This window comes from Diuraphis noxia, unplaced genomic scaffold (genome assembly GCF_037042655.1).
Source record: "Diuraphis noxia isolate RWA-SAM2 unplaced genomic scaffold, SU_Dnox_SAM2 contig0003, whole genome shotgun sequence".
In the NCBI taxonomy this organism is placed as follows: domain Eukaryota; kingdom Metazoa; phylum Arthropoda; class Insecta; order Hemiptera; family Aphididae; genus Diuraphis; species Diuraphis noxia.
In genome coordinates this window covers 54,787,860-54,800,261 of record NW_028301713.1, presented here as the reverse complement: position 1 = coordinate 54,800,261, position 12,402 = coordinate 54,787,860, and the positions used below count along the sequence as shown (strand labels likewise).

General features: G+C 32.1%; 2 protein-coding genes and 1 long non-coding RNA gene across 7 annotated transcripts; 2 read left to right on the top strand and 1 right to left on the bottom strand.

Annotated features, from left to right (window-relative positions):
* The first annotated feature begins 172 nt into the window (after window positions 1-172).
* Window positions 173-2,079, top strand: LOC107162881 (gamma-glutamylaminecyclotransferase-like). 3 transcript variants are annotated; one of them, XM_015510007.2, is made up of 4 exons: window positions 173-533; window positions 602-790; window positions 869-1,727; window positions 1,806-2,079. In XM_015510007.2, exons 2-3 carry the CDS (start codon window positions 608-610, stop codon window positions 1,157-1,159), a joined length of 474 nt encoding a protein of 157 aa, XP_015365493.1. In that variant the 5' UTR covers window positions 173-533; window positions 602-607; the 3' UTR covers window positions 1,160-1,727; window positions 1,806-2,079. The 3 variants fall into 3 exon arrangements, with proteins under 3 accessions (XP_015365493.1, XP_015365492.1, XP_015365494.1); XM_015510008.2 differs by having other exon boundaries at window positions 188-790; window positions 869-1,101; window positions 1,181-1,727; XM_015510006.2 differs by having other exon boundaries at window positions 180-790.
* LOC107162880 (death-associated protein kinase 1-like) lies at window positions 1,239-7,380 on the bottom strand. 3 transcript variants are annotated; one of them, XM_089224844.1, is made up of 18 exons: window positions 7,217-7,380; window positions 6,713-6,928; window positions 5,768-5,968; window positions 5,495-5,695; window positions 5,281-5,435; window positions 5,080-5,200; window positions 4,814-5,000; window positions 4,631-4,752; window positions 4,342-4,552; window positions 4,051-4,280; window positions 3,771-3,920; window positions 3,288-3,476; window positions 3,002-3,220; window positions 2,707-2,883; window positions 2,407-2,619; window positions 2,105-2,317; window positions 1,791-2,025; window positions 1,239-1,719 (listed from the first exon to the last, which is right to left on the bottom strand). In XM_089224844.1, the coding sequence occupies exons 2-18, from the start codon at window positions 6,806-6,808 to the stop codon at window positions 1,589-1,591; spliced, it is 3,051 nt and encodes a 1,016-aa protein (XP_089080970.1). In that variant the 5' UTR covers window positions 6,809-6,928; window positions 7,217-7,380; the 3' UTR covers window positions 1,239-1,588. The 3 variants fall into 3 exon arrangements, with proteins under 3 accessions (XP_089080970.1, XP_015365491.1, XP_089080971.1); XM_015510005.2 differs by lacking the exon at window positions 3,771-3,920 and having other exon boundaries at window positions 7,217-7,378; XM_089224845.1 differs by lacking the exon at window positions 7,217-7,380 and having other exon boundaries at window positions 6,713-7,041.
* Window positions 7,381-11,461: 4,081 nt separating this feature from the next.
* On the top strand, window positions 11,462-12,300 carry LOC149057549 (uncharacterized). The gene is made up of 3 exons (XR_016191218.1): window positions 11,462-11,606; window positions 11,691-12,014; window positions 12,193-12,300. It is a non-coding gene; the product is annotated as an uncharacterized LOC149057549 (long non-coding RNA).
* The last annotated feature ends 102 nt before the right edge of the window (window positions 12,301-12,402 follow it).

Below are 12,402 nucleotides of genomic sequence, written 5' to 3'. Positions count from 1 at the left end.
AATTACTGAAATGTAAAACATTAATATAATAATAAATTAACAATATTATAATATAATATCGATTTATTTGGAAAATGATTAGTAAAATATATGATCAATATAAAAGAATGTTTTCTTCAAATTTTACATAATTTTTATGGACCACAAGTATAATTGACCAATTAAAACTAATTTGAATTTCTAACATTGCAACTATTCAACCCTAATATCTGATATGACCTAATTTTTTCAGTTTTAGTTGTTGTATATACATATATGATTATTGTTTATTGACAACTATTGTTAACATTAGTTGTGTTGTAATGAATTCATTGATATAGAATTATGCATTTTAATTTGTTAATTTAGATTTATCTACATTTTATTCAACATAAGAAATTACCTGAACAGCTGACTTGTGCATATGGGTGTGGCATCATATTTATTCTGGATTGACTACTGGTAGTTGATTGAGTAGAGGAAACAGCTGTGTGCAATCTGTGCACTGATCAAAACCGGTTGTCACCCTGGTCTCTTCTTACACATTGAATAAAGTTTGCTTTCAGCTATTTATTTGTTTCAAGTAAATATTTTGTTCTGTACTATACTAAATTTATTTCAGTATAAAATGGAACCAGTTTTTGTTTATGGAACATTAAAACAAAATCAGCCTAATAATTACCATCTCAATGATACTAAAAATGGCTGTGCAGTATTTAGGTCAGTCGCTGTCACAGTCAATAAATATCCCTTAGTAATTTCTACTAAATATAATATACCATTTTTGTTACAAAATGAAGGCACTGGGCATGTAAGTGATTATTATACAATATTATAAATTTTGAAATAACATTTAATACTTAACTAAAGATGTCACGTGTGGTTTTAGGAAATTAGAGGTGAAATATATGACGTTGACACAAAAATGTTGGAATATTTGGACGATTTTGAAAATCATCCAAATTTTTATAAACGACAAAAGACTCGAGTTAAATTACCAAATGCAGATATTATGGATTGTTGGGTATATTTTTTACCAAACTATCCAGATAGTTTTTTGGATTTACAATTCTTTGACAATTATGATTCTTGTGGTGAACATGGATTTCCATATGTCCCAAGGTATCAAAGAGATCTAGATGAAGAATTATCATTTCCCAATTGGAAATCATCTAGTTAATGAAATTTAATTAATTTACAGTGAAGAACTACAACTATTAGAATAAACCTTCAAGCTAATCAATACAATTAACACATAGTTTCCTCTTCACAGTCCAATGTTTATTATTAAATCAATTAAGTGTAAAAAATACTAAAATTAGTTATTGCACTACACTAGTGCATTTTAAAAATAAATTCATATTACACATTGTTAGAAATATAAATTAAATCATAAATATGTTGAAAAATTATGTGTAATAGTGTAATAACATAAACTTTTCTATACAATACAAAGTGGCTAAATAACCTATAGGAAAAATAATTGCTTTTGTATAAATTCACACATTTTTATCTTTCAATTTAATTGACTAGAAATAATAATTTAAAAACTCTATGATTAATTAATGCAGCCAAAATTGAATAACATTAAATTATTTTAAATATATTTTTATAACTTGTTTAATGTTACTGGACAGTTATTTATATCCATGACTTTTATTCTAAAACATTGTATACTCTGCAATACAACCAAAGCTACTTCTTCGCGTCCCAATTCATTTAATTGATCAATCAATGTACCTGAAAAGGTAATTATTAAATGTTTTTTTTAACATGTATTTAGTAAATAGTTAGTTTTTGTTAAATTTCACCTATTGTTGGTGCAGGTTGAACTGTTGTCCATGTATCTATTAGAGCTAGAAAAGGACTAGTTGGTCCATTATCAAATAGTTGAACTTTTGAATCCAATCCAATGTTGAGAGCAAATAATGCCCAATCTCTTCCTAATGGATGTACTGGATCAACAAGACGACTTAATTCTTGGCGACACATGGTATTCAATTCAGTTAGTGGTAAACTATCCGTACAAGATAACATGTTTTCCACCTTGATCAGATAATATTACATATCAATATGCAAGAATAAACTGATGATTTGACATATTATCTATTAAATAAATATTTACCTGGTCACATCCAAATGCGATTAAGTCTAATACACATTCTTTTTCTCCAGTTAACGGATTAACAACAAATGATTTAAAATCAGAAGTTTTTCGTACTGAATAAAATATATCATCAACACCATAACCATGAGGCTGTATGTAATGTTCAGATAAATTTGAGGGACTGAGAAATTCTTTAATTACTTTCATTCCTGGACATGTTTCAATCAAAACCTAGAGTTCATATTTAAAATTTACTTTTTTTAATTTTGTTATTACAAATGTAAATCTACATTGCCTGTATAAAAATAAAATATTTTTACTAGATTAATGGAATGCAATATTTCTTCTAGAAAATAAAAACAGGTATAACTTGATGATTTAGAACCCCGAATTTTTATTTCAATACATCCATCTTGCTCTAGGGATACCATGCACTCTATATTGCTTATACATAACACAGCACCACCGTACCATTGATATAGGTAACTGTCCATGTCTTCATAATAATTGTTTTGCAAGTAACGTAATTCAACCTGAAATTAATATTTGGACATTCAAAATGAATATGGAAACAGAATAAATTTTATAAAATTAGGAATAAAATATCAATTTTTAAATACCTGTACTCTAATAAAAATTGAAGTTAAAAGTTCAAGAAACTGCGGTTGAGAAATAAGCCGAATACCACCATAACAGCAGTCAACAACATTACTACCCCAAGGTTTCCACAATGTTTCATCTTTTTCTCTTATGACATATGCTGGAAATTCGTATTCAATGTCCCCATCATTATCATACTAAAATAATAAATTAAAAGTTTTAAGATAAAAAGGTACAAGATGAAAATTAGATAGTAGCAACTATAGTTATAATATTTCATTAAAAATATTCATATTAAATAATAATTTAACATACTTGGACACATATTTTCATTGTTTCTAATAGTTGAAGTACTGACATGGCATCATAATGAGGAAACATGATCTGAAAATCATTTGCTTGATATGAACCAGACATACGTGTCTGACTGATCAAAAAGTCTACTGAAAATAATGTACCAATTATACTTGATCCAAACCAATTCGGAGATATAACAATCAAATCTGGTTGTAAACCAGACTTTAAGAATAATACCTTTGAAAAATAATAAGCAACCATTTTAATATTTAAATTCTAATTTACATTGAGTCAATTAACATACTTCACCAAGGTTTTGTAGCTGGATAAGTAATATATTTAAATGTTGAATAGTAGCCAAAGGATTTACTTCAAGATGAACAGTATCACAGAATGTTTTCCAAGACAATACAGGAAATGGATTTGCAATTTTTCTTAATTTAGGTAAAAAGTTCTGTACAGCTTCACAAAAACCACTCATTCGTGGAATATTCTGAAATTGTTAAATTAAATAAAGAAATAATAACATTTTTAATACACATGGTTAAAACAAATAATAATGAAAAGATTAAGTATCATTTTGAGAACACCAATATAACAACTCAAAATAATAAATTATAGTGAAATCCCTAAAATAATAAAATACAAAAAAATGTGTATTTATATACCACATATATATGTGCACTATTAAAATTTGATTGCACATAGTGAAATTCCAAGAAGTGCACACCATTAATAATCAAAAAATTGAAAAAATAAGCTGTGCACTATTAAATGTAATGTAAACCTCAATTTGTGTAACTGAAGACTTAGTGTTATAATAGTTTTCCCTAGGAGGGTCATCAAGTAATTTATAACCACCACGAGTGAAGAATGACAGCTTATTTAACCTGCCATTACTGTTTGCACCGCAAATGATATCACCTCGATAGTATCCCTGATAGAAAATTTGAATTTAACCATTTTGTTTTATTTATTATGGTGTGCAAAATAATATTATGTAAAATGTTATACATTATTCTATATTTTTTGCATTTATCAACATTGAAATAATTAGGAATACTTACAAAATGAAGTCGTTTTTTACTTATACTAATCGCCTCTTTAAAGTTTTTCACACTTAATGAATCAACTACCATTATATCAAAAAGTACTAATTGTTCGTATATTTGAAATACATGTCCATACTCGTCTTTCATAGTTTTAATTAATTGGTCAGATTGACGACATATCCTCTGACCATTGTGTGTAGCAACAATTATCACAGGCACTAAATTATTTGAAATACCATTCTTACCTAGAAAAGATAATGTACTGGTTTTAGTATGATTAGAAAGAATATTTCTTATATTACAAACTTATTGGTTCAGAGATTTGAAGTCTTGCTTGAACGAAACTAAGCCAATAACGCACAGTTTTCAAAATTTCAGTAGAAGACTGTTGTTCATTATAAACAATAACAACTACTTTGTTTGGTGTATTCTGGATTACATGATGATAAGAATTATAGTATGTATCTTCTCCAGAGAAGTCCCAAAATGTGCATTCGTTAATACCTGATAATTTTTCCTAAAAATATATTAACATTACTATAATATTGCTTGATGGTTTGATAAAAAAAAGTAGTGAACATGTTTTGTTTTAAACCTTTTGAACTGCTATACCCTTAGTACCATTGTGTTTAGAATAATTTGAAGTATTTGTAGTATTATATTCTGTAAGACTCATTTCATTTCCATTATTGCACTGACCCTGAGATGTATTAGTTCCTGTTTAAAATGTCTGTGAGCATGTTGTCAAAAAATTAAAATTAATTGGATATGCACTTACTGTTGGTATTAATTGTTCTTAAAGTATTTCGTGATTTGTCAAGAAGCATTGAAAACAGACCTAATTTCATCAACCGTATAATTGATGACTTTCCAGCATTGGAATGTCCAAAAAACAATAAATTTGTGTTTTGTATGTATTCATTGCTAATTAGTAACTGTTGAATATAATTTTCTCTAGCACTATTCTGTAGTAATAAAAGAAAAAACTAAAAATTGTAAAAATGTTCAACAAAAATAAAATAAAATTTAAATATGTAAGCTAACAGTGTTCAATTTGGTAAATATTGATACAATTTCTTTTTGATTATTTTTTATAGCAGTTATTTCAGGTTTAATATTGTCTGCACTACGTTGCTGAGGGTCACTTCCTGCAATGCATAAATACCTATAACAATTTAAATGTTCGTTTGAATCAAATAATATTTATTAATATTGCCACAGAAGTAGTAGAAGTAGAATGTTTACCTAACAATTTCAACATGTCCATGTCTGGTAGCTATGTGCAATGGATATAGTCCTTTATCATTAGGGAACTCAAAACTATAACCCATATTTATTATTGCTTCTACAACATTTAACAAACCCTCTTGAACAGCAGCATGAATAGGAGCATTACCTTCCTAATGTAAAAATGTATGTTCATTTATCTTTTCTAAATATAGTCAAAACATGAATTTACATTATCGAAAGTTTCTAAATTTCCGGGTGCATTATGAAGTAAATATATTGCAACATCTTCGTGTTTTTCTTTTATGGCAACCAGCAATGGTGTATCTAGATTAACATTAACAATGTCTGCTGTAACACTGTGTTCCATTAATTTTATCACACATTCTAAGTAACCATAACGGCATGCTATATGCATAGGTGTATCTCCATTCTATAAACATATACAAAAGTGTAAGTTTTAAGTTATGATGTCTAACATTTGCAAATCAATTATCATTATTACATAGTTTTGTTCGCAGGCAACTTGAGGCTGTCGGAACAATAGACTTTTAATAACAGAAACATTATTATTTCTAGCGGCCATATGCAGCGGAGTGTTTCCATTTAAGTCTTTAGTACACACGTCTATACCTCTTTCTAACAAAACGTCGACTACATGCTTAAAACCATGGGCAGACGCCAAATGCAGGGCAGTTTGTCTTTTCTAAACACATTATCATTGTACATACAGTCTAATTAGTAATAATTACAATTCATAATAATCCATCAACAAGGTTATGGTTGGGCAGTATCAAAGATATTTTGAATTGTCAAACATAATTTTAAGGTCTCAAATAGCATGTATCTTATTTTGCCAAAAGATACAAAATATTATTATAGTAAACATATGTACTGAATAGTACCAAGATATTTGATTTTTATTTGTAGGACACTCAAAATTTAGAATAAATGAAAAAAATTTGTAACTTTAATAATTGAAAAACATAATACTCAACTAAGGTGCCCATAGGACCTATCTACTCTTATAGTCACACAAAACTGGAATTTTTGTTCTCATAAAATATAAATTCCCTATATAAATTGGAAGTGTTTCCTCATAAAATAGAAAGTAAAATCAAACTAGCTTATGAAGAGTTATGAGTTATGAGTTTATGATTCAAATGATGTAATTTATAAAAAGTGATGTATTTAAATATAAATTTATTTGCATTGACTTGTACTTTTAAGTATATATGTAATAAATATTAAATATTATATAAATATTTATGTAGAAACAGTAGGAATAGTTAGTAAAATTCAATAAATTGTAAATATAAAATATGGAATACTTGTCAATGTATCTAGATATACACTAAATGGATGCATTATAATACTTTGATACTTTTTTATTTTAAGTATCATGCCCAACCTTGACCGTGGAACGTTTCAAATAATTAATAAAGTTTACGTTATTTTCCGCGAAAATGTCCTGGTCATCGTTGTTGATCAGTGACTCTGCCAATTTTTCGTCAACTTCTTCCAGCGACTGTAGCAGCGACGACATAGTTTTGTTTAACCGGCTACCACCTATTCAGTCGCTCACGAACTTAGAGCACAAAATGAACGATGCCTTTACATGATGTACAATCGAACACAAAAGTTGCACGGAAACGCCGGAATAATACTGAATTTAAACAAATAATTTTACGAATAATAAATTACAATAATAATGATTAACGATATTCGTTAGTTTATAAATAAATTTAATTTAATATATCAAATCGGTATAATTAATTAGATAACACTAATAATTTTATAATATTTTATGGGTAAGGACGAGATACTATCAGTCAAAACATAACAAATAATAATAGTGTGGGTAATATACAATCTATTCTATATTAATAATTTTCTCATCGATATTTATTATTTACAAACAACAAACACAATACCATTACCAATGGGCAATTACCTCGGCTATAGATTGCAAATTTGTTTGGATCAGCTATTACTGACTCATTGTCGAAATCTTAGATTTATACACGTCTTATTAGTAGGTATACATATTATACGTGTAAAAACTTTAAGTCTACTACAAGGTCTATGACCTAAACAAGTCAAATACGTACACGACGTCACTATCAGTCATGATCATGGTTATCTGATATTCTGATTAGAAAGTTCCCTAGTATTCCTCTTGCTTATCAATTTATCATACTTCCGGATTGAATGTAGGAAAAAAAAGCCACGGGAAAAATAATCCAGGTAAAAAAAGCCATGGGAAAAAAAAGCCAAATTACAATAATATATATATATACATATATCAAATAAAATTAAAGAATTAAATAAGGTATTATTTAAAAAATGTTTACACATTATAAATTGATCATAGTGTATACATATATAATTATTAATACACAGGTTATATGTTATTATTTATTTATTTATTTATTTTTTTTTTTATTGGTACAGCATCAACATCGCGGTTATTAGCTTGAAATTGATTAGGTTACATATTATATGGATTTTTTACATGATTGTTAAGAGAAGCAAGAAAGAGAAAAGAACAAAAAAAGAAGCAAAATAAATTACAAAAAATAATAAAGTTAAATTAGGTTGTACATTTCAATTTTTTTTTTAAAAGTGATGATTTTTTGTGAGTCAGCATAGGGTCCTATGGCTTCACATAGATTGTCAGGTATTCCGAATTCTTCCCCGGCTTTTGTGAATATCTGGCAGTGGATGATGATGTGTTTGATCGTAATTCGTAAGGGGAATATTGCAAGAGAGGCATATCGGTGGTTCGGTCTTTTCCATTAGGTACCCATGAGTAACTCTTGTGTGGCCAATTCTAAGACGGTTCATAAAAACATCTTCCTTTCGATTTGAATAGTTGAGCTTTGGCCAAGGTTCGACTGAATGTTTGAATTCCCTTAATTTGTTTTCGGTAACTTGAAGCCAATCAGAGTTCCATAATCGCATACAGTATTTGTCAACGTTCCTGATAATATCTACTGGTGGATTTGCCTAATAAATAACCCCGGAAAAAATAACCCCGAAAAAACCCCCGAAAAAATAACGACGCGAAAAAATAACCACGGAAAAAATAACCCTATAATAAAAATGATTTGTAAGTAATAAAGTATAAATTTGTAAAACAATGTCAATAATATATAAATAAAAAATTCTCATTATAAACGTGGAATACAATACAATTTGTCAATTTGTCAATTTATATAAATTTAAGATAAAGTTAGTACTGTTAGTAGTACCTTCCTTATCCGTTATAATATGTCACTGTACCTAGCTATTGTAGGTATATCTGATCGTAGCAAAGTCCTGAGCAGTCAGCAAAGTCCTGAGCAGTCAGCAAAGTCCTGAGCATTGCCGCACAAGCAGCCGCTATGCCTGGAAAGAAGAACCTATGCGTCCTCGTGACGTTGGACGTCAAGAACGCGTTCAATTCTCTCAGGTTAGGTCGCCCTGCGAGGAGCATTAACGTCCCCGAGTACCTGGTAGAAATGCTTCGATCATGGTTATCAGACAGAATGCTGCTGACAGGCGAGGATATGGCATCTAGGCCAGTGACCTGTGGAGTCCCGCAGGGGTCGGTCCTCGGACCGACGTTATGGAACATCGCCTACGATTCCCTCCTAAAGATGGACGTACCGCCCGGAGTGCAGCTGATAGGATTCGCGGACGACCTCGCTTTGGTGGGAATAGCCGTGACAGGTCAGCTTTTGGAGGACGCAATGAACCCTACTCTTGAGGCCGTCGATAGCTGGATGGCAAGCAGGGGCCTTGAGCTGGCTCACCATAAGAGCGAGGCGGTTATTCTCTCACGTAGCGTGCGTTTGTCCCCCCACGGCTGACTGTCGGTGGTCATCAGATCACAATTTTCAACAAGATAAGATATCTAGGGGTTATATTAGACAAAGGGCTCACATTCGCGGCACACGTCGACACCGTTGCCAAAAAGGCAACCCGGATAGCGGCAGCGTTGGCCAGGCTGATGCCGAATGTAGGAGGCCCAGGGCAATGGAAGAGGAAACTGCTTGGCTCAGTCGTGGACAGCCAGCTGCTCTACGCCACCCCAGTATGGATCAATTCGATTACCAATGTCGCCAGAACTAGGGCGAGCCTTATCCGCCCGCAGAGGTCCGCCGCCTTGAGGACAATACGGGCCTACCGAACCGTCTCGGATGAGGCCGCGCTGGTTCTGGCCTGCACGCCGCCGGCAGGTCTGACCGGGCTCGAGAGAGGGAGAATTAGGTCTCGGCTGAACGCCACTTTTGAGCCAGGAGAACGGCGTCCGTCTAAACAAGCAGTCAAACTCGAGGAGCAGAAAACTACAATTGCTCTATGGCAGGCAAGGTGGGAAGCGACCTCAAAAGCCGCATGGACGCATCGCGCCATTCCGGATATAGGTAGATGGTTAGGCAGAACTGTACCGTTAGTGCCTCTGACGTTCCACATGACACAGGCACTAACGGGCCACGGATGCTTTCAATGGTACCTGAACCGGATGGCGAGGGCCGACAGCCCACACTGTTACCAGTTTTTGGACAGCTCCGACACCGCAGAGCACACACTGTTCGAGTGCACCTACTGGGATCGATTCCGCGATCAGCTAGGTCATCGACCGACCGTGGCTGATCTTCCTCGGATTATTTGCGGCCCAGAGTTTGAGCTTCTCCCGGAGGATCTCACTGAGAAGTTCGTGATACTAAGAGACGCCGAGGAACAGTTCAGGCTGTTCTATGGTATGGTGGAAGGCATCTTGTCCGCTAAAGAAGAGGAGGATAGAGCCCGGCAGACCACCATAGCCAGAGACGCGACGGCGGAAGACGGGACCTAGACTATTTATAATAAAATATAAAAATATGATGTGTATAATGTGATAGTAGTGTGTGGGAGACTGGCCCACCACTGCTAATAAGGTTTTGTATTGATTATTCAATAAACGATGGTGGCCGGAGGAGAAGTATTGGCAACATAGTTCCTTCTCTGGTCCTCGATACCATGAGAAAAAAAAAAAAGGTATATCTGATCGATATGATAGACAGACCGTGCTTTTAATCGTTTTTATCGTAGGTATACAATAATTTATCATTAAATCCAAAATTAATATTATTATAATAATTGTACATAGGTAATAGGTATGTTATACATTTAGATTTGAGATTAATTTGAAAACTTATATTAACTTATATTATGGGGTTATTTTTTCCGTGGTTATTTTTTCGGGGTTTTTTTTTCGGGGTCTAAATTTCCGGGGTTATTTTTCTCGTGGTTATTTTTTCGCGGTACCCTACTGGTGACATAAAAGAAAGTGTTGGGGCGTTGGGGTTATTTATAGCATTTCGGGCTGCTTTCTCTGCTTCTTCGTTTCCTGTGATATTACAGCATAGAGTAATTACTCTATGTATTACAGTGACCCGGAGTCCATATGAATACTTATGAATTTATTCGATAGATGTATTAGGTTTTTTATCTTTATCGCCGCCTTATCAACCAAGCCAAACGTGTAATTGTGTCCAATCAATAATCATAGACATATAAAACAAATATAAAAACTTTTATGTGTCCAATATACAACCAGTCATACCCATAGATAATGTATAGATTATATTATAATCTGTGGTCATACCCTCATACCGCACGACGTAATTACTAATGCATTCAACAATTAATCAATTAAAATAGTTTCACCGAAAACATTTATGAAAGCAGGCTTCGCTAATAATGAATTTAATCACATAGGAAGTTTTCGACGTCAGCTTTATATACATCCCGATGACGCCGATAAAATGCCCGGTTCAATTCTAATAAATTTCGATCAAACAGATTATCGAATTTTTCTCTCAGATGATACAGTGATAATATGTTACCTCTGTGCTCTGTAAACAAACCGGCCATATTTCTAATCATTGCAAAAAACAAATTGTAAATAAATCCCAAACTATGCTCATCGAAAATTCGACTATCTCCCAATATGCGGTCTACCTCCGTTTTGTGTGCTACGTAACTATAAATATGAGTATAGTATGCGGTCTATCAATGTTATGTGTTCTACCTATATAGCTGGGAATCCCGCATCATTTATATTTATTATCTACCAATTTATATGTTTTATCTTAATTTTTCATAACAATATATATTTTATCATATGGGTAACAATACAGGTTACTGGGTTAGTTGGTTTAGTGTCGTTTGTAGTAATACAACTTTTTTTAAATTTTGAGCTGAAAAAATAGTTTTTAAAATGCTGGTTAAAGAATTTTATAAAAATTTTTTAACCGAAGAATCTACTGTCAAATACCTTCAAGATTATGGTTTACTACCTTGTTATTATTATTACGGTAGATAATTTTGTAGATCCTTAATAAATAAAATTTTTTGTATAATTTAAATTATACTTTATTACTTTAATATTATTACGGTAGACCGCATATTGGGAGATAGCCGAAAATTCAAATCATATCTCCAATAATATAGACGCAGATAATAGTATGCTAATCGACTCAAATTTAAACAGTGAATCGCAAACAACCCTCGACACCAACCCGAATCCTATTTCCAACCAAACGGAAACAGATAATAATATTCTTATCGATCTAAGTACAAATAGAGTGGATAAACACATGAAAACCAATAGGGGGAAAAGGTAGAACGGGCGCAATCGTGTTACAGCCAGTTGGTCTAGCAACTGACATGAGAACTGTGCAATTTTTTTAATCATAGTCCGCTTTTGAAAACGGCCAGTTTGAGTAGGTACCTATATAAGCTACAAACATATATTTGGTTTTAAGATATAGTTTTTTTATCTGTTTTACTTCCATAATTATAAAATAACAATTATCAGCGTAGATATTTGAATTAATACGGATTCATATACTTAAGGATATTTTGATACTTTTTTAACTATAAATATATAATATTTTACAGGATTTGAATATTATTATCCCAGTTAATGAGTTAATACTTGGAGTTTGACATAGCTACAGCATTACAGTGACCTAGGCTAGGCTAGGGCACAGTGATGCCCACTTTGCCCATCTTTTTATGATTAATGGTAATGGATGTTTTATTCCTAATTAGTCTTAAAACTTGAATTTGTTATTTATTAATAAGATAAATACATCTTAAAAGCCTAAA

Coding starts and splice junctions, on each gene's coding strand:
- LOC107162881 (XM_015510007.2), top strand. CDS start 608: ATGGAACCAGTTTTTGTTTATGGAACATTAAAACAAAATCAGCCTAAT. Junction 791..868: donor AAAATGAAGGCACTGGGCAT/GTAAGTGATTAT, acceptor GTGTGGTTTTAG/GAAATTAGAGGTGAAATATA.
- LOC107162880 (XM_089224844.1), bottom strand. CDS start 6,808: ATGTCGTCGCTGCTACAGTCGCTGGAAGAAGTTGACGAAAAATTGGCA. Junction 3,921..4,050: donor GTAAAAAACGACTTCATTTT/GTAAGTATTCCT, acceptor ATTTTCTATCAG/GGATACTATCGAGGTGATAT. Junction 2,026..2,104: donor TCGCATTTGGATGTGACCAG/GTAAATATTTAT, acceptor TATCTGATCAAG/GTGGAAAACATGTTATCTTG.